The sequence below is a fragment of the Desmodus rotundus genome, chromosome 1 (genome assembly GCF_022682495.2).
Source record: "Desmodus rotundus isolate HL8 chromosome 1, HLdesRot8A.1, whole genome shotgun sequence".
NCBI lineage: Eukaryota > Metazoa > Chordata > Mammalia > Chiroptera > Phyllostomidae > Desmodus > Desmodus rotundus.
In genome coordinates, this window is record NC_071387.1 from 48,790,084 (window position 1) to 48,811,873 (window position 21,790).

Below are 21,790 nucleotides of genomic sequence, written 5' to 3' on the forward strand. Positions count from 1 at the left end.
ATGTAAGTGGTAATACAGCTGGACAGTGACACTACCCCAGTTCAACAACGGACTAGTGCTGGCGCCCAGGCAAGTGACCGCCTGCAGAACAGCCCGAGGCGTCATGAACTGCCTCTGCCAGTTCAGGCAAGGTGGGGATCCTTCAGTTTTCACATGCGAAATGGAAATGGGTCCTCTCTTCTGCCAGATGGGCAAGTGCTCTTGACTGGAAAAATAAAGCAAAACAAAAGACATCCTCCTTGCTGGCGCCCACCTCCCTCTGCGGAGCTCCCTGTGCAACAGGACACGGCATCATCTTTGGGGCCGATCGGCTGACAGTGGTCTTTAAAAGCCAGTCGCTGAAAATAAATTCTGAAACAAAATAATGCATTCTGGGGTGTCTTTACTGTATACTTGTGCTATCAAGTAGTTATCGCCGTACCAGGAAATTGTGCTTTGAAGGCAATTTCAACTAAGTTAAAATGTTATTTTTTTTATTCAAGACATGCAATGAGTCTTTTAGTTTGAACTAAAAGGAGAGGCATGTAACTTTTATTGATAGGAAATCAGTCTCTCCCCATCCCCAATACACATGCTGAGCAAATATTTAAAGAGTTTTGACATAAAGGGACATCATATCATTGGCTTGTGCGGCGACAGCCACGTACCTCACCTCATCCGGAGAGGGACACCGCGGCAGGCAGCGTTGTGTTCTACCCACATACTCGTAGAACTCGGGGCAGAACGTCTGTATAGGTCAGGGGCTGGCAAGCTTTTCAGCACCTCCGTTGCAGCTACTCACCTCTGCCGTGGTGGTGGAAAAGCAGCCACAGGTAATATATAAGTGGTGGGACGTGGCTGCGTTCCAATGAAACGTTACGTATGTAAAGAGGTAAAGAGCCGAATCTGCGCTGTGGGCTGTAGTGCGCTGACCCCAGGGGAGAGATACGATTCTTGGATGTGTTTATGCCGGCACTACTTGCAATTCAGGCAGCTGGCTAGTGTGTCCAAACCATATGTAGCATTGATATCTGGCAACACTTACGCAAACCTTTAACATGGACACTTGCCTGTTATTTAGCCTAACGTTTTCCCCTCACAGTAGTTGTGTGGAAGGCCCTCCCCCGGTGAGGGCGCTCCCTTGCTGTTCGCTGTTCGAATAAACTCTAAACAGCACGTCCATCAGGAGCACTGGGCAGTCTGTCTTCTGCGATGATCCTCACGGCGAGCTCAACTCCTTTTTACAAGTGAGGCGATGAAAATGCAAAATTTTTATAAATTCTTCCGTTAAATAACTACTCGTGAAGTATCAAGATATGTCACTTTTACTGCCAGCATTCAAACCATGTTTCCCGTCCCAGAGCAGCAGTGATGGGGCCGCCCGGACGGGAGCCGGGGATGGGCCACAGCTGCTTGTCAAGGGCCAGGGAGGCAGACTGAGGTTTGTAATTCTGAGGTGAGAGCTGGATACTTTTTCTGATTCAAAAAGGCAGAAACGCTGTTCCTGTGCTTCATTGCCACAGCGTAGGGAAAAACAAAACTTTGGAGCCAGCCACCCCTAAATTCAAATCCTGGCTTTGCCATCTATTGGGTGTATGGCTTTGTATTAAGCCCCTTCCTATCTCAGGGCCTTAGTTAATCTCTATGTAAAATGTTTTTTTGGTAAAGATGAATGGCACTACTAATAATTTAATATTGTACATTATATCACGTAAATACTACATCAATAAAACTTCACTTGGTTTATAGTTGGTACTTAACACACTTTACCTCCCCTTGCCACCTCTGTCGCAACTAAATATCTAAACACAATGCAAACATTATGAGCCATCCTTTCCTCATAATCCCATTTGCACATGAAAATTTATCTACAACCTTAAGTTTATGACTGCAGCACAGAATTTGGGGTCAAAATATTAAGATATGATCACGGTTCTCTGCACATCTACTTTGTAATTTTGGAAGGTTGTGGAACCAAATTGCCGAAAGGGCTTTTATATCATTGTGCAAATCTTAATCAGGTCCAGAGCTTTTTCCATCCATAAAAGGAAATAATCTGTAGAATACATAACATCTAAAAATAACTTTGAGCCATTTTCAAATAAATAAATAAAAAATAACACAATACATTTGGTTGCTAAGGGAAACAGACTTTGCAGCTTCACCGCAGTAATAATGAAAACATCGCAAGTCACCCTAAGCAATTAGTTCTCTCTACACTCCGGATGGCCTCGCCGAATTTTAGAGCCACCAGAGGCTTCGGAATGTTTCAGTTGTTTACAAGGACCAGTCCACCCCACTTTCCCTCGTGCTCCTCCCCAGGCAAGTATAAAAATATGGGAGGGCAGGGGCAGTATCATTTGGCAGCTTTACTGAGGTCTAGCTGGCATACAATACTTCTGTCCCGTGCATACCCCAGTGAAACCACTGTCACAACCACGACACGGAATTCATTCATCACTTTTGGTGGTACTCTGATTGCTTACAGTAGGAAGGAAACAAGGTAAGTCCTCACTTAACATCATCGATAGGTTCTTGGAACTGCTGAGAAACCATGTATAACAAAACAAATTTTACCACAGGCTAATTGATATAAACAAGAGTTAAGTTCCTATGGTCAATTAATCTACTAATCTGTGACAAAGGAGGCAAGAGTATACAATGGGGGTAAAGACAGTCTTTTCAACAAATGGTGTTGGGAGGACTGGACATATATATGCAGAAAATGAGACTAGACTGCTTTCTTACACCATATATAAGGATAAATTCAAAATGGATTTAAAGACTTATATGTAAGACCTGAAAGGATAAAACTCCTAGAAGAAAAACATAGGCAGTGAATTCTTTGACATTGCTCTTGCCAATACTTTTTGAATGTGTCTCCTCAGGCAAGGGAAACAAAGAAAAATAAACAAATAGGACTATATCAGACTAAAAATTTTTGCACAGTGGAAGAAACCATGAACAAAACAAAAAGACAGTCTACTGAATGGGAGAAAATATCTTCAATGATACATCCAGTAAGGGGTTACTATCCAAAATACATAAGGAAATCATACAACTTAATACCAAAACAATCTGATTAAAAAATGGGCAGAGGACCTGAATAAACATGAAATCATATGCAACATCATTAATCACCAGGGGAATGCAAATTGAAAACATAGTTACCTATCACCTCACACCTGTCAGAAGGGCTGTCATCAATAAATCAATAAACAAGTAAGTGGCAAGAATGTGGAGAAAAGGGAACTCTTGTGCAGTGTTGGTAGGATTGTAAATTAGTGCAGCCACTATAGAAAATGGTATGGAGGTTCCTCAAAAAATTTAAAAAAGAACTACCATATGACCCAGCAATTACACGGCTGTATATTTATCTGAAGAAATCCAAAACACTAATCCAAAAAGATATTTGCAGTGACCTATGTTCACTGCAGCCTTATTTACAATAGCCAAGGTACAGAAGATAGTATTCATCAAAGATGAGTGGATAAAGAAGATGTGGGCTATATACACAATGCCATATTACTCAGCCATGAAAAAAGTGGAATCTTGCTGTTTGTGACGGCATGGATGGACCTAGGGGGTATTGTGCTAAGTGAAATAAGTCAGTCAGAGAAAGACCAATATCATATGATTTTACTTACATGTTGAATCTAAAAAATAAAAGAAATGAACAAACAAAACAGAAACTCACATATAGAGAGAACAATTTGATGGTACCTAGATGGAAGGGGTTTGGGGAGATGGGTGAAAAAGGTGAGGGGATTAAGAAGCACAAATTGATAGTTAACAGAATACTTACAGTGATGTAAAGTACAGCATAGGGAATATAGTAAATAATATTCTAATAATTATGTATGAGGTCAGATGGGTACTAGATTTATTGGGGTGATCACTTTGTCAGTTATATAAAGGTCTAATCACTATGTTGCACACCTGAAACTAATATAATATTCTATGTCAATTGTAATTGAAAAATAGATTGTAAAAGAAGATAGTGCCTATGAAGAATTTATTTATGTGCTCCTTATTGTAAAATACCTCATACAGTGTCATGTATACATAATTTAGTTGCTAAATAAACATAATTCTAATATTTAAGATTAATTTAAATATCACTTGGAATTTCATTAGTTGTAAGAATCATGTAATAAGTTTAAGAACAAAATTTGGTATTTACTTTCCTTTGAAATGGGAAGTAATGTGCTAGGTCTGTGGTTCTCCAACTTTCATGTGCCGAGAATCACCTCGAGGAGGGATTATTGCAACAGATTTCCCGGATCCCACCTCCAGTGTTTCTGATTCAGCTGATGTAGGGTGAAGCCCAGGAACCTGCATTTCTAACGAAATCCAAGTAATGCTGGCATTGAAGGTCTGGGGACCACAAGCTGGGCTACACTTTCCCCAGTGCCTGTCCAGTGCCTGTCAATGGTTTGCTGTGTTGATTGGACACGTGAGTAGAAGAGATCAGGAAGGCAGGGGGCACCCTCCTTTATAAACCATCTTCAATTCTAACGGCTCCCACCACCCTGAACTCACTGCCAGCCCCCTCCCACAAAAGGCCTCCATTCCTTTTTCTTCATAGATGAAGCAAAAAATAAGGTTGACATGTCTGGGTAGAGGCCCTAAGAAGACCATGAGAGCTAGAATACCATGAAAACACATTTACAGGAATTATGAGTCTAACATCATATGAAAAGATTAAGACAAGCTCATGGCCTCCTGATTTTAAAGAGAAAAAAATGTAGTTAATGTGTATATTTTAGAATGATAAACAGACCGTTAAAACAAAACCACCACCAACTTCCAGCTATAGAAAGAAGAGTGGTGTCATTAGCAAGGAAGACTGCATCTTAGGCCTTGGGACTATTTTCTGTGTGGAAACTGGTTCGTGTACCTGCTAAAGGGCCCTAGAGAAGCAAACTTCAAAAATCCTGACAGATAACTTTATTCTTCAGCCAAGAGGCTTTACAGGAAAATGAGGCTGCCTGGAGCTGCCTTTCATTTCTTTACGGGCTCCTCGGTGACTGCAGGGCACAGTCACCTAAAGGCTTTATTTCTAGGCAGCTGACACTGGACATACAGATAAATGTAAGCAGCGTTCCTCTGGGGATTAAAAAAATAATACGGCAATGAGAACACTAAGAGTAAAAGTGTCACCTCAGCCATCGTCACACAGGTCCAGTAATATTGAGCATTTTCCATATGTCTTGGAGAAGTGAATCCCAAAACACCAATTCAAAAGAATACGATGTTCACAGTGCTATTTTCAGTGGCTGAGATTTGGAAACAGCCTAAGTGCCCATCAGTAAACGAGTGGAACATTAAACTGTGGTACGTTTACACAATGGAATACTATGCAACAGCAAAAAAAAAAAAAAAAAAAAAAAAAGAATTCTTGCCTTTTAAGACAGCATGGATGGAACTGGAGATTATTATGCTGAATAAAATAAACCAGTCAATGAAAGACAAATACCGTATGATCTCACTTCTAACTGGAATCTGACAAACAAAATAAACTGACAAGCAAAACAGAACCAGAGGCACAGAAACGTGCAGCAGACTGACGGCTGTAAGAGGGGAGGAGGGGGGTGGGCACTGGTTGAAAGAAGGTGACGGGATTAGACAAAGAACGTCATGAGTGACCCACGGACATGGACAATGGTGAGGAGACTGACTGTGGGAGTGTGGGGGGAGCTGGGAGGACAGGGCAAAGGGGAAAATTGGGACAACTGTAATAGCATAGTCCATACAAAAAGAATAAAATAAATAAATAATTGGGGAAAAAACAAGTCCGGTAATAACAAAAGTGACTTATTTTGAAGACACATTTTAAAAATAAATGTGTCTGCTAAGTCAATCCTCAGAGCCCCAAAGACAAAATAATTACCTCCAACCCCCAACATGAAATTTTTTTCTTTGCTATACTATTTTCTTTATTTGCTAGACCGTGAATAAACATATTAGGTAAGAGCAGAGACATTATATTAAGAAAATACACTATCTAGAATCAAACGTGTATATAGACATCCTGTCGGTAGTGGTGACATTTCCAATGTAACTACGATTGCTTCTCTTCCCACACTACACTGGCACTAGAGTTACATTTTTGTTTATTTACTTTATTCTGGTAAAGCAGACATAACACAGAGCTTACCATGTTTACCGTTTGTATGTACACAGTGCTGCGGCGTTAAGGGCATTCACACTGTGTAACCATCATCATCATCATCCAGTCTCAGATTTATTTGTTGAACTGATTTTTCCCTCCAAAATACAATAAAGTTAGAGGAGGCATATATAGGTAACTTGGGTGTTTTTGCAAATATGGTATCAAAATACTGGGATTCTCATAAGGTTTCTTGAAGAAAGGTAAGTTGAAAGAGTTGAGTTTAAAGGGGAGCTATAGGAGTGAATGCAGGTGGAAGGCCCGATTGCGCTCCCCCTTCCCCAGCCCATGTTTTACATCAGGTGAAAAACAACCTAGCTCCAGCTGCTGCTTCTTGGATGCCCTCTTATTCTACGCCCACGCAGACACCACTCTCTAATGGCTGCGCTCTTTCCCAATGAATCTCAATGGCTTTCTCCATATGGTCTTTCAGGCATCATCACAACTAATTACAGCTGGCTCACAGGACGAACGCTATTCACCGTCTCCTCATAGAAAATGCAAGCCACCTGATGCAACAGAGGGTAATCTATTGGGTTGCTTTGGGCCTGCTAAAGGTCCAGCATGTACATCAGCACACTGCACATGCACTGGCAGAAAAGTCTTCCATGTGGGGATGTAGCAAGGAAGGTTCTCGAGCATGGAAATCATCACACACACACACGTCTTACCTGGGCAGGAACACACTTTCCACCACGTAGAAGTCTTGCATGAGAACATCTCGGTCTGGCTTGGAAGTGAGATTACCCACAGTGTATCCTATTCCCAGCTGGATAGCACCTTTGATAGCAGATGATGCAGTCTGCAAAGCAAACATGGGCCTTGTTCAATGTCGCCAGCAGCAAAACGGAGTTAGACTTTCTTTGCTGTTCCTAAGCAATGAGGACGCTGGGTTTGGGAAAATGACAGGCTGCTTCTTCTGATGGGGAGTTGACCGCAAGCGTTAATGCCCCGTCTTGTCATGAAGTTGGCTTTGCGCTAATCTTTCCTACCAATGTTTTTAAGGGCAAATTATAGTCCCAAATCTCCTCTTTCTTTCATTTGTAACTTAGAAACTTGGTAAACACTTTCAATATGTAGCATCATAGATTCTAGCGAAAAAACAAATGGTGCACTCATTTTTTAAACAAAAATCAGGGGTTCTATAATGTACCTATGGATCAGGAAGAATATTTTATCTTCATAAAAAATGAGAGAGCAAAAGTAATTCGAGTCTTAGGTATACACAAAATTTAATTTGGAAATTGCTTACTAATATTGCCGTGGATCCACAATCAAAATTCCCTACACTGATCTGTGATGAAACACATAACATTGGATCACTAGTATTTCCAATTTACTACTTTTCCAAATTCATTCATAATTAAATTGACATAATGTTAATTTGGGGAATTACTGTCACATATATGTGTATATGTGGCATATATACACACGTGTATATGTGAATATATGTATAAATGTGTATAGATATAGTTTTAACTAATATAATAGGGCATATAGAAGAATAAACCAATTTAGGAAAATGTGAATGCATTCTTCTTAATGTTTAAAGTCTGTCATATTTTTACGCCTTGCTGTGCCTAAGGTAGTACTACATATACAGAGGAATCTAAATAAATCCTTAAATTGGTGGTTATCAATACAGAATATTTGGAATTGCCTGAAGACATTTTCTGGTCGTCATAACCGAGGGGAGGTGGGGGTGTTACCAGTGGCGTCTGGTGGGTAGAGGCCAGGGATGTTGCTAAACATCCTACAATGCACAGGACAACTTCTCATCACAAGGAATTATCTGGCTCAATTATCAACAGTGCTGAGGTTAAGAAATGCTGACTTAAATGAATATAATCAAAATCATCCGTTTTGTAAACCAAGACTTTGAGTTAACATTTTTACTTTGCAACCCCACCCCCACCAACACATGCTTTATTCTTTATTTTTTCACACTTTCAACAACAAGAAACATATCTCTCTTCTTGAAAAAAAGGCATCCTGTTGATTAGACCATAGCACACGGTCTTGGGACAACTTCTGACTTTTCTGGTGGTCTCTCATTTCTTCACTGACTTCTCATTCTATTTGCTATGATTGCAGTGTCCCCAAAAGTTTGACCCTTGACCTTCAGATTCCCTTATTATGTAGATAATCAATGTATTCTTCATGGCTTCAAAAACCATCTCTGCATATGGCTTTCAGACCTTTTAAACCTATTTGGATGCTGCTCTATCACATACAGTATGTACAAAACCAAACTAGTATTTTCCAACCTTCTCACCGCACCCCTAAGACTGGTTTCTTTTCCTAAGGCACTGTAATCCTCAGCCACCCAAGTGACAAATCGCATCTAGCCCAATAAACACTTGTCACCCCAAATGGCCACAATCAATCAATCCTGCTCAGTCACCTCCACTATCTCTTTCCCACGCAGCCGTCATTTAATTGATTTGCTTACTGCACTGCAAATATTACACAGTCCTTAGTCTGAGGAGGTGGAAAGATGCTTGGTGGTTTTCTTTTTTCACAGGCCTTTTATGTAAGATTACAGAGCAGCAAGTGGCAAAAAACCGAGACTCAAGCCCATAGTGCAACGGGTGCTAAGAAACAAAACATTTGCTATTTTAATGCTCCCTCTCTGAGCTCTGCAATCCCACCAATTGGCACTGGTGACCTTTTGTACCAACAGCTCTGACTTGACATGATTTTCTTCATTTTAAGCTCGCATAAAAATTCAAAGGGCATCTCTTCCCCTAGCCATCACTCAGAGCAATATGGCACGCGATGTGACATCAGTACTTTTCCAGAGGACCCGGCCCCAAAAAGTTCTGTTCCAGACCTATCAACAGAGTCATAGGCTCGCAAAGTGTGCTTTTCCCTCCCCACACCCCACCCGATTCTGCTTTCCAGACTACCTGTAGTTCTGCTAAATTCAGTCATTTAACACTTCTAGAGCTGAACACCTGTCAAACAGATGGAGCACCGTCCTCGTTGCCCCCACCCCCGTGACAGAAGGCAGGCAAAGTTGTAGGAGTCTGGGGTTTTCGAACTTTAGGAAGCATGAGGGTCACTGGGACACAGGCTGAAGGCAAAACTGTGCAGACAGTAAAAACATCAGTGGTTGCCAGGGGTTGGGGGAGGGGAGGATGATTAGGCAGAACACAGAAGATTTTCAGGGCCAGGGGAATATTCTGTAGGATACTATAATGGTGGACACATATCATTATACATTTGTGTAAGACCGTGGAGTGTACAACACCAAGAGTGAACTCTAATGTGAACTGCGTACTTTGGGTGATTCTGATATGTTAATGTAGGTTCATCAGTTGTAACACACGCACTGTTCTGGAGGGGCGTATTGATGGTGAGGGAGTCGGTGCGTGGGCAGAAGGTATACGGGAACTCCCTACATTCTCCTCTCAATTTTTCTGTCAACTTACACTACTCTAAAAAACAAGTCTTAAAAAAATGTTAATGGGCATTGGAAACCCAAACCAATACCAATACCAATACCAAAAACAGACTGATGGGTTGTAGCCCCAGAACTTCTAATTGAGGAGGTCTGGGGTGAGGCTCAAGAATTCGTTCTTGCGCTAAAAAACAATCTTTCTCCTATGGTGTAAGATTGCATTTGAGTCCCTGAAGGAATAAGATTTTGGAAAGGACCCTGTTGGCATCTGTTTAAGTTAAAACAAAAAGCAAACTTGTAATACTATTACTTTTGCCTTCAGGCTCCTTAAAATTTGAGTGCTCTGATGGGGAAATAATAGAAATTGCAAAAAATTTAACACTCTTTTTGATAGAGTGTGTGTACCAGGCACTTGATGGATAACCGCAATTATTATCGCGATCTATCATAGTCACAGCACGTACTGATACAGTGTTTGCTATAAACGACAGGCCTGTTTTAAGTGCTTTTGGGGTATGCACTCTTCTACCCTCACAATGACCCCATGACGTAGGTACTATTATTACCTCCGCTTAGCGACTCAGGAAGCTTTAGTCACTTCCACGAGGACACTCAGTGGAGAGGTGGAGGTGGGACTCACACCCAAGCAGTGTGGTTCTAGAGTCCAAGTTGTAGGCAGGTACACTGCTGCCTCTGTCCGAATCTCTACATTCATCGAACCCTTTCAAGGACCCTAAAAATTAGCAACAGCCACACCCATTCTACAGGTGGGGGATTTAAGGCCAGCAACGTTAAGCGACTCGCCCCGCCCCCCGTCATACTGCTAGTGTGTGGCAGAGTCTGGCTGCAAGGCCCAGGCTGCTATCACATAGGGTTTTCCAAAATGAGCCTCGCTACAATCAAAGTTGGAAGTTCTCTTTAAAGTCTGTTTGACCTCAGCAAAAGTAGCAGCTTTGTGGGAGCCATTTGTTTTGATGAAATAGAGATAGAATATTTTATTGCTTCTAATCATACACAACCATTGGTGAGTCCATGGGTTGTACACGTGAACAACTTGGCAAATCTGTATAAACACCAGTAACAGGAGGGAGTATAAACACAAGGAGGTATTTTGCTGCCACAGGAGGAACGACACCTTGAGGTTTCCTTCTCCCCGTCTGCGTAGAGTTAAATGCTTCGGCAGTGATGCATCTGGGTGTAACTAAAAAGCATCTTGTCTACTGCAAGGCAATGTCTGCCGGTGTTCACTGGGGCGAGCGGTTTCTTGAGTGACAGGAGTAGAGGTCCCATCCCCTGACATTTTCCCACTGGGCGTTAGGCACGCAGAAGCAGGTGGGCGGTGCTGTGGCATTTTCTACCACAGCCACTCCTGAGCTAGATGGGCTTTAGGACTGTAAAACTGCAATGCTACCTGGAGTGTCTGATCAGCAGATTAGGAGGTCGTGGTGATGACAAAGAACCTTCCGTGTACTGCTTTTGGTGGTTGCTCTTCTAGAACCAGCAGTTCTTTCCCTGTGAACTCTGGGCCACTGGCCCTCTCCCCCTTTTGGGGGGATACCCACCAGCAGACTAGCAAGTCTACAGGGCGTCAGCGGCTTCACACACACACTTGGCCCTTCCAATTTTCCTGGACTGAGACATGATTATTTTTCTTTCTAACTCCAAAGGGGGACCTTTGACTCCTTTAAAACATACAGCTCTAGTTTTCAGAACACAGCAAAAGTCTATTTTTGATTCAGGATTTTTCAAGGGCTAAGTGAAGGCAACAAGCCTGGATACTAGGACAAAAATCTCTAAAACATCTGATGCTTGGATAGAGTACCATATAATATCACCAAAGCAAATCCCAAACATTCACTTCCATAGCTCCTTTCACTAACCCGACCTTGTTCAGGGATGACGGCAATACTAAGAGGAAAATGAATGTCAGGTTGCATTTGCGTAACACATCATATTTTTGAAAGCACTATTTTTTATGATTGCATTTGATCATCACAGTTGTTACACAGGTAGGGTTTATAATGCACAATTTCTAGATATACTGTGGCTTTGGGAGGTTAACTTGATCTAAGCTCCTTTTGTAGTGTGTGACAGAGGCAGGAGAGAGTGTGGTAGGAAGGCCCCCAGTTCCGTGCCCCCCAGTGCACACTGCGCTGCCTGTCTCCTCTGAGGAGATGAGCCTGATTGCAGCTGAGAAGTACTTGAACAATGAGACACTAATGACAGTAACAATAAGACTAAACGTCTATGTATACCCACTGTCAGGGAAGTAATGATCCCGACAACAGTAAGATTTTAATAATCTCACATTTGTTACAGGAAACTGCTTTCTACAGCACAATGCCTGTGAAATTAGATCACTTACTATGCCATCTGATATCACTGGCTTTAAAAGGAAGTATTAAATATTTTATGTCAACAGCATTTTTCACCCTTAAGGCGTTCTGATGAACTAATTATGAGATTATAGCCAATATATATGTTGCCAGAGTGGTTTTTTTTTTTCAAAAGTAAAGATATAATTGCTGTCACTACCTTGCTTGAAACCCTCTAATGGTCCCTAGTATTCTCCCTGTAGGATTAAGACCAAATCCCTTAGCCCGATGTGAAGCCCATTTTATATTACTTCCTTCCTACCTCCCACTGACTCCTGCATCCTTGAATAAAAAAGATCCCAAACACACACTCTCCTTTGAGCAAACTGACCTTACAAGTCCATTAACCCCTAACAACTGCATATTTAATTTTCTGCTTGTGTTATTTTTCCCAAGATGCATAAAGGGTGGGATCCAGTGTTTTCTTTTTTACTCAGAAGGTTCATTTCCTCCAAAACACAGATCACAAGAGTCTAATTATTCATTAGAGGTGTTCATTGACAAGGCACCTTAGACTAGGCCGTAAACAAGGGGTTCAGTAACATGTCTTAAAAGCAAGAGGAGGCCATCCTTGTCCAGCCAGGGAAACACCTACCCCTCGGCCTCCTTTCCATAGCTCAAGTTCAGCTCCAGCTTCTCCCTCCTGACTCTGAGCTTATACTCAAAAAAGAAGGCATAGACTTGTTATTTGTCCCCAGGATGGAACTCAGGAGAAGGAAAGAGGAACAGACCGCATGAAACTGGTTGCAGAACTATGGCGATGAGATAGTTTGCTGGTAGGCAAGCCTAATGCCACCTAAGTAGAAGGAAGTGGGACCGCATCTCTCCTTCGCGTTCGTCAAACCATTTCTCCAGTCCCTCCTTGCATTAGTTTCCTATGGCTGCTGTAACATATTACCACACACACAGTGGCTTCAAACAACATAAACTTAATGTCTTACAGTTTGGGAGGTCAGAAGTCCCGAAATCAAGGTGCTGGCAGGACGAATTCTCCCGGAGGCTCTAGAGGAGGACCCATTTCCTCGCCCTTTCAAGCTTCTGGAGCTCAGCCACATTTCTTGACGTGTGGCCCCTTCCTCCACCTTCAACACCAACAGCATCCTCAAATCTGTCTCAGTCTCTCTTAATCTCTTTCAATCTCTGTCTCTCAGCTCCGCTTCTACTAACACATCCCATCCTCTGACTCTTACCCTCCCACCTCCCTCTTATAAGGACCCTAGTCATCACATGGGATCCACCTGGACAATCCTGGCTAATCTCCCTGTCTCGAGATCCTTAACTGAAAACACCTGCAAATTCCTGCTAACCAGGTAAGGTAACACAGTCACAGGTTCTAGGGATTAGGACTCAGACATCTTTGGGGCTCCATCATTCTGTACACCCACTCTTCTATTTCAAGGCTGACACCAGCATTTTTCCAGTGTTGCCCCAGGCAAAGAGAAGAGCACCCCTCAGAACCCCACTCCCTCAGACGCTGTTCGTTCTTTTAACAAGGATATGAGAATTTTCTGTGAGCTCAGCAGTGTGCTGGGTGTTGGGGAAGGCATGAACCAAAAAAGGGACGTGGTTCTGGCTCACGTGGGAGTTTCTGGTCTAGTGCGGGAAAGAGACACTAAACTAACAAAGGTACAGATACACAGTGACAATGTTGTCAGGGACATCTACAACAGGGTGATGTGACTGAGGTCAAAAGGGTGAAGATCCACTTTACAATGGTAGAGTTCAGAGAGGTCCACCGGGGAGTGATGTGCAGCCTGGGACTTGACAGGTGAGTATGGGCCCATCGGTAGGTCGTATCAACAAAGGCTGGCTGTGTGCCCATCATGTGCCAGGCACTGTTCCACAAATGGGGGATATAGGAGTGACCTGGCCAGAATCCTTGCCCTCAAAGAACTGAGAGTCACATTGGCAGGTTAGGGGAATTGATTTTGAGGCATAGAGAAGCAGCAGTTCAGGGATCTGAGAGCAAACGATTGTGGGTGAACTATGCTGAGTAACAGGGAGAGCATCGGAACCGGAGGCTGGAAAGACAGGAGGATCTAGATTGGGGTCTGGTAGGCCATGTTCGAGGTTTGATGTGTTTCAATGGGGGAACTGCATTCTAAAGTGGCTGCTGTGTAGAGAACAGATTGCAGGGGATATGTGAGGGAAAGCGGACAGGAGGCGGTTGTAATGGTACATACTGAGATGAGGGTGGCTGAGAGTAGTGTGATGAACCGGGAGACAGAAAAGTTGACTTGGAGAGAGAGATACTTCACAAGGAGATAAGCAGGACTTGCTATGAGCTAGAAATGAGAGACAGAGAAGCACTAAAATGCTTCCTGGTGTTTTCCTTGAGTAATTGAGAGGACTGAGGTTGCTTTATTGAGTTGGGGAGACAAGGAGGAACATGTTTTTTTGGGGAAGATCGAGTCCCATTTGAGATGCCAATGAGACATCCAAATGGAGCCATCAAGGTACAAGTCTGGAGATTAGAATAGAGGTTTGGAATGAAAATTTGAATTTTCGTTTTCAGCATATAAATGGTATTGAAAACCAAAGGGCTGGATGAATAACCTAAGGAGAGTGGGGAATGCTCTAGAAGGGCCCTGAGCACAGCCGACATTTCAAGATTAGACAGAAAAAGGAGGACCTTTGGAGGAGATTTAGGAGTGAGCACATGAGTGGGAAGAAAATTAGGAAAACATGGCTTCGGAAAAAACAAGAAAAGAGCATCTGAAGAGTGACAACCATCTCAACGAGTGGCTCTTCCATTCGATAATATGAATGTTACGAGTTTTGATGGAAAATCAAAAGCTGTGCAAAGTAGAATATAAAACAATAAAATGTGAACAAGAAAAACTTACAAATGTATCGATACACATCCACAGAGGAAAACGAGACAGGAAGGAGATATATTTAAGTATGATGATTATATTGGGTGATTTTTATTTTCAAGACTTGCACTTCTCAGATTTTCCAAATTTTGTGTTATACATAAGAAAAGAAATACCCTCCGATGAAGGTACTGTGACTATGTTCATAAAGACATTTTGAGGGATGACAAAGGCATGTTTGGGATTGGTTCATCTTTTTATCTCACTTTCTTTTAGGTCAAGGTCTCCATGCTAGAAAACCATGTAACTGTTACACTCCAATGAAGTGCAACCCTGATCAATCCTCAACTTTATTTTTGTCTCCCACTGTCCCTCTGAATTTAGTCCAGGCTTCGATCATCCCCTTCCCTCGGATGAAATTCAGTGCAGGGCTATGACCATTCTGGTGACTCCCCAGATGAAAGGTCTTCTGCTCATTTCTATTCTCAGGTCATTAAAAACGGTCTCAGGTAGGAGTGTGACTTGTCCAGTCCACTTACAATGAAACTTTAAATATACTTTCAGTAGCCATCCCCCTACACTGCCCCAGGTGGCCTGGCACAAGCTGGCCGCCAGCAGTGGGAAGGGTGGGGGCTTCTCTTCTCTTTTTCAGTGCTTGCTGAACGAGCAGCAAAGGTCTTACCAGAAGAGTAGTGTTGAGATGTCTCCAGTACTCAAGACTCCCCGTGTGTGCATCTCCATCTCTGTGGAATGCTTTCTCAGACCTGCAGTTACCCGCTCCACGTGGCAGTTGCGTTCTCACCTTCAGGGGGAGAACGCATCCCTGGCTGCTTGTTCCACGTGTTCTTCCAGGTCCGCAGAGGTGACCACCTGTCAGCTTAATCTCCATCTCTGTGCCCTCAACTGGTCACAGATCATTTATGCTGAAACTCTGGGAATCGACAAGCAGTGCCCAGCCCCAAATTCCCCAAGAACCCCCTTTTAGTTTTGCTGCCATCAGAGCAGCTAGCAGACAATTCTCTTGTTCTTCCAATTTCCCATAAAATACTACGGCCTATTGCGTCCCCCAGGCTCCAGCGAACACATACCACATTCCAGAGAGGTCTCCCTGAAGCCCCCTTCCCTAGGCTGGACTGGATGGACAGACCCTTGCCCTTATGGGAATTACTCAGGGCATATCAACAACTCTCTCCAGAATTCCTTTTCAGTCTCCATATCTCACAGCAGGCCGGCCAGGCTGTTTCACAGACCCGGGTAACCACTAAACTGGACTTAGACCCACTCCTCCCCTAAATTCCTCATGGTGGGCTGGCAGCCGACCTTGCAATGTGATTACAAGTCTTCCACCCTTTCAGTGTGTAGTGTCCTAGACTGAGTCACAGGTCCAGCTGAGAACACGAGGTTTGGGTCGGCTTCATTAACTTCTTGCTCACTGTGTTCCCTTCCACCTGCCACATGACTCATCATTTCAGGCTTTAAAAAAAAAAAATACTATCTCCCAGCATAAAAACGTTCACTGTTTTTGACTTTCTGTAGAAATGATTCTAAATTCCTTGCTTGACCAACTTCAAGATTTTCTACAATTTAATTCCAACTAATGCTAACTGCAATAATAAGCAAATCACAAAAGTTAACTTCTGTAAAAAACATGCCATTGGAAGTTGAGGTCTAGATTCACACAGGTTTATTTCTCAATCAGGGATAGCCCACTGTGGGTGTCCCTGATTGGTGTGCTCTCCTCTCTTCAGTGGTGTCCTGCATCCTTGTGGTGATGTCCCCCAGGGTCTTAAGGTCCTCCAAGTGCGGCTGGCTGACAGGAGAAGCAGTCATGGGGAAGGAACACCCACTTCCCACTTCCTACTACCCTTGCCAAAAGTCACAATGCAGGATATTCCTCCAGTTCTGCTCCTTGCCCCTTCTCCATGCTGCTCTGTGTCCTGGACACTCCCTGTGGTACATTAAAGGGCCTTCTAGCCCTCTGGCTTCCACTTGGGATTGGCCAATGGGACACCTCCACAGAAGGCTAAAGGGAGGTTTGAGAGTGACATCAGGGTGTTCACTCCCTTCCTTCCCTTCCTGTGGGTGTGACTCAGACTGGTGCATCCTCCTGAATGTTATAGCTACTTTCTTGTGAGCCTCTCTGGATGATTCCTATTTTGGGTTCTAGAAACTGTATCCTTCTCTTACCTCTCAGGCCTACAGGGGGTAACAAGGTACGTTTTTAGTTTCTTTATACTTCTCCCACATCTTTGCAAACAGTGCCTTTTTCAAACTCTCTGCAAACCCCCCAGTTTGAGTACGGCATCCATTTTCTGCCCAGACCCTCCAGATAAAGACCCTCTCACAGCCCGTTAGGAGGGAGGAGTCACACAGCCTCACCAAGATACTAGGAGGGCTGGCGTTGCAGCTGTTTTCCAGCTCCAGCTCTGCTGTGGAAGAGGGACCACAGCTTCTGGTGGGCAGTTTGTGTCTTGGTCACCACACGGGTCCTGTCACCTCTACCCAAATTCACAACTCCAGCTAAACCATCCCGCTTACATTCGCTCATGATTCCTGGTCTCTGCACAAGCGCATCTCTGTGCCTTCAGTGTTGTCCTCCTCCACCCCCGCTCGGTCTCCTACTCACTCTCTGGGTCCAGTTTTAGCACTAGCCTCTCCATACAGGCACTGTTCACATGGCTGCTGGACAGGATTACGCCCTTCTCCCAGCATGCCCGATTTCATTAATGACTCCGGGGTATTCTGGTACCTTCACGGCTGGCAACTACTCTTCCGATACAATTTCTGCAGCTCTTTCCATTTTCAAAGTTAAGAACACGGCAGTACCGTTATGATGATGTCCTCCGCTGTGCCCACACAGACGACCTGTGTGGTGAGACTGCCTCATAACAAGATCATTCTGACCCACTAGGCACCAAACAACCTTGGAAGAAGCTCAGGGCAGATTCTCTTTATATTTTATTTTCTCTACTTCTACACAGCCTTTTAAACAAGATCCCACTACATCCACTTGTTTGAAGAAAGATTTGAATCTCTAAATGTGATAGAAAAGGCAGAACAAAGAAGAGGTGTTTTGTGGCTTCTTTTGAATGATCTCCACCTATTTATATGATTGGCAGTGAAGCACATACTCTCACTGAAATGGAAAAGCATATTAAGCAAACACTTCTCATTAACAGAAAAATACTGTACGAGTATTCAGGAGTGGAAAATTATGCACACTTAATTGCCCTTAAGAGACATGCTATCAACTGCAGATGAAATTTTTGATTTAGGATAGAACAGCATTATGACTGCTGTTAAATTAGCCTTTTGGAAATATTACAGTGTAGACTGAGACATTCTTCACAAATGTGGCACGGTATAATGTCCTTAATACTATTCCTATACCCTAGGAACGCCTGTTTGTATATTCAAATAAAAACAGTATTCATTTGACACAAATACAAATGCAGATTCAACAGATAAAAACAAGGATTGATTTTTCATCCTTCTAGAATCAACAAAAGCCCAAATCCACAGTTTTAGAGTATTGTATTTGCTGGCAAGGGAGCTGTCAATTTCAAAGGTAAAATGCTGCACCAGCACTAAGCACCGCTTTGGCGGAATAATAAAATGCTTATGGTAGACGTTGCTAGTTTTCCCCAGTATCTATTTGTCCTTCTTATTTAGCAGCTGTTCTCAATGAGGGTTGACTTTGTCCCCAGGGGACATTTGGCAGTGTCTGGAGACAATTTTGGTCGTCATAACTGGGGAAAGCTGCTGACACCTATTGAATATAGGCCAGGGATGATGCTGAACATCCAACAATGTACCCCCCACCCTGACGACAAAGAATTATCCAGCCCCAAATACCAACGGTGCCAATGCTGAGAAACCCTGTTGTACAGCAACAAAAATTTTAATTGGGTATTTTGCATGGTTCTCTTGCAGCTAGGTGTCGTCACATGACTAATTTCTGACCACTGAATATGGCAGGACATGATGGGTCCAACTCCCAGGTCACACCCTTAACAGGAAGGGGAGTGTCCTCTATAGACGTGAGGGATGAAAATGAAGCAGCCCTCCCTCATCATGTGTGGGAGCCGCACATGGTGGACAACCGAAAAACAAGACAGAAACCCGGGCCCCCGATGACTCCGCAGAGGACGTAAATTACCTCTGCACTGTTACGAGAGAGAGAAACAAACTTTGCTTAAGCCACACTCATTCTGGTTCTCACTTCAACATATAAGTAAATCTATATTTCAAGTGCTTTTTAAGCTGTGAACTTATAAACAAATGCTCTTCACCTGAAAAGTGATGCAGATTCAAAAATATCTCAAACTGAAAGAGAAATGTCTACACAGATAGCCTTGCTTAATTAAAAAAAAATTAAACTGCAGCCCATGCTTATTGAGAAAAATAACTCTTACTATAGAAAGTCAAATGCAAACAAACCCTTCTCGGTCTTGCTCTTCAGCGTTAACTAGTGTCACTTACTCGGTGTGTGTTCTTCTTGACTTCTTTCTCTATACACTGAAAATGTATACATGTCTGTACATCAAAAATAAAAACTGGATTCTACTGTAAGTGCCGTGCCGCAGTTCACTTTTTTCACACAATATCTGTCCATGTCCAGCTGTACAGATTCTCATTATGTTTAATGCCTGTATGTCAACATGTTCACGGTTTGCATGTAGCACAACTGTTTTAATGGCTCTCCTATTGCTGTAACGAGTGTCCTTGCATATGTGTGTGTGTGTGTGTATACACACACACACATATACACATTCATTTCTTGTGTATTTCTGCAGCAGAGATTCCTAGAAAAGAATTTCTGAGTTCAAGGACATGTCCTTTATGCTTTTGATAAGTACTGCCAAAATGCTTTCTAAAAGAGATTTCATCAATTTATATACTCACTGACAGAGAAGAAGAGTGCATTTGTTGTCAAACATTTACCGACGGTTATATCCTCAATATTGTTAATTTTCCCTAATCTTGCTCTTTTAGTTCCCATTTTCCTGATCACTAGCGAGGGAGATCCTCTTTGTGCGCTCATTGGGTTACTTGCCTTTAACTTCCTAACGTTCAGTTTTTATGGTTACACACTAATAGCCATGCTCGATTATTTTACACCAATTAAAGTTAGACTGCATTTGTGAAGTAATCCCCGTGGCAACTTTAAAACAATAGGCCTCCATGCCGACTCTGCAGTTTTTATTTACTGAAATTGCAAGCTCACACAGGCAGAAACTACAGCCATCCTTCATCACCTACCCAATAAAGTTCTTCTTCAATCCTTTTTACCACAACAAAAATTTGCACTTCTCTAGATATAATTTTTAAAATCTGAAATAGTACTTTAGAATACTTTGCACCCACATTACAATTAAAATTGTTTATCAATAACAAATAAGAAATGAACCCCTTCATTGGCTCACTGGGACAGGGGACTCCTGGAGAAACACATCGCTGGGTGTGGGGTGAGGGCTGAGACACACACCTCGGCGGGAGAGAAACACAGACAAACTGCACGAGTGCTTGTCTACCTGTCCCTTTTAGAGCCTCACACTGCAGGGCTGGAAGGGACCCGACAGACGCCAGAAGAGCAATCAGGTGTCGCTAGTGGGAATTTTTTCACAGTAGGGTAGTATCTTTCTCGCCATGCCTCCAGTTCGTTCCTTTTTGGGGGATGTGAATGGTGCACACTGAGGCCCTGCCACCATTCTGCTGGCCGGATGGCATTTTCTGAGAGCTTACTGTGCTGCAGGCATTGTGCTAAGTGCTTCAGAGGCGCCTTCTCCTTTATATGCATTTATCTTCACAACAACTCTACTGGAAGGTAAACTATTATCCTGATTCACTTAAGATAAAATGGATTCAGAAAGACAAAGAAGCTTTTTCAAGGCCACACAGTGAGGAAGTGACAAAGCTGGCCCTTAAACCCAGCTCTGCTAACCCCAAGTGCGTGCTCACAACCGTCACATCCAACATCATAATGACACAGAAATGCAGATTTGCCAACCTTGCATTTCCATGTAGCCCAGGTCCAGCTAAATTCTATGGCTAGTGTAACTACTTCTTTCTTGGTGCGTGGGCCTGTTTCCAGGCAATGCCAAACCAGCTTCTATTGTGTTTTCTTTTGTATTCTCTATTAACCAGCATGCACACGGTTAATGGTATGTGCCTAGAGGTGTGGAGGTGGGTCAGGGCCAAAGCCAAGCCTCACTCCTACAGAGTTCCCAGGAGACATTTTCACAGAAATCTGCCAGTTCAGGTTCGTGGAGTCATGGGCACCAGTTTGAAATGCAAAACAGATGGGGCCAAAGTGATCAGGTTTCACTGCCAGGTTGGCATTTAGGAACATTCAGAAAGGAATTAGAATCTCGGCTTGCCTGTCAGCTTTCCATAGGACAGGCATAGGACAGCCAGACAGCTCCTCCCCCGCAAAAGAAACCCTCCAGCAAGCTCCACTCGCTCATCGTCCTTTTCAGCTTTACAGTACCATGGCCTGCTTTGAGAGGGTGCTACCCCAGCCCTGCCCTGCATCTCTTGCCACCCCTCCCCAAGCTTTTGCTGCATGTGAAGACAGACAGACAGACAGACATACACACACACACACAGAGCTTTTGTTTCTGCTTTAGAAATAGGAGGGGACCATTACATCTCCTTTTGGGAGGCTCAGACCTGCAGGGAAAATTAATATACTCCCGGAAATTCCAGTTGACATATAAAATCTCATTATATCTTTTACCGCCTCTGCCAAGACACCTCAAACCTTTCCTTTTCATTTTGCCAACTGACCTCTTCAGTTTTGAGAAGACGAATGTATTGAGGTAAGGAGGGGGCCTAAGCCAGTGCCCAGCGCTCTAACGCGTGGGCAGGGCCATCCCTGTTCTGCGGTCACTTATCCAGGAGGTAAACTCGCTGACTTCATGGAGCAGAAGGGCTTTATTGCCATTCATGTACCCAAATAAAGACAACAAACACAGAAATGGAGCTTACTGCTGGGCGGCAGTCATCGGTCGTTTTTTCCATTTGTGCCTCGATTTGTACCACA

General features: G+C 43.2%; 1 protein-coding gene across 4 annotated transcripts in view; it reads right to left on the reverse strand.

Moving 5' to 3' along the window:
• Positions 1 to 21,790, reverse strand: part of PIP5K1B (phosphatidylinositol-4-phosphate 5-kinase type 1 beta) — a 305,089-nt gene that overhangs the window by 138,829 nt on the left and 144,470 nt on the right. For all 4 annotated transcript variants that reach the window (XM_024555177.4, XM_071221500.1, XM_071221501.1 and 1 more), the window contains one exon: positions 6,823 to 6,953. In XM_024555177.4, coding sequence (XP_024410945.2) covers positions 6,823 to 6,953 — 131 coding nt within the window. The remainder of the gene's footprint in view (positions 1 to 6,822; positions 6,954 to 21,790) is intronic.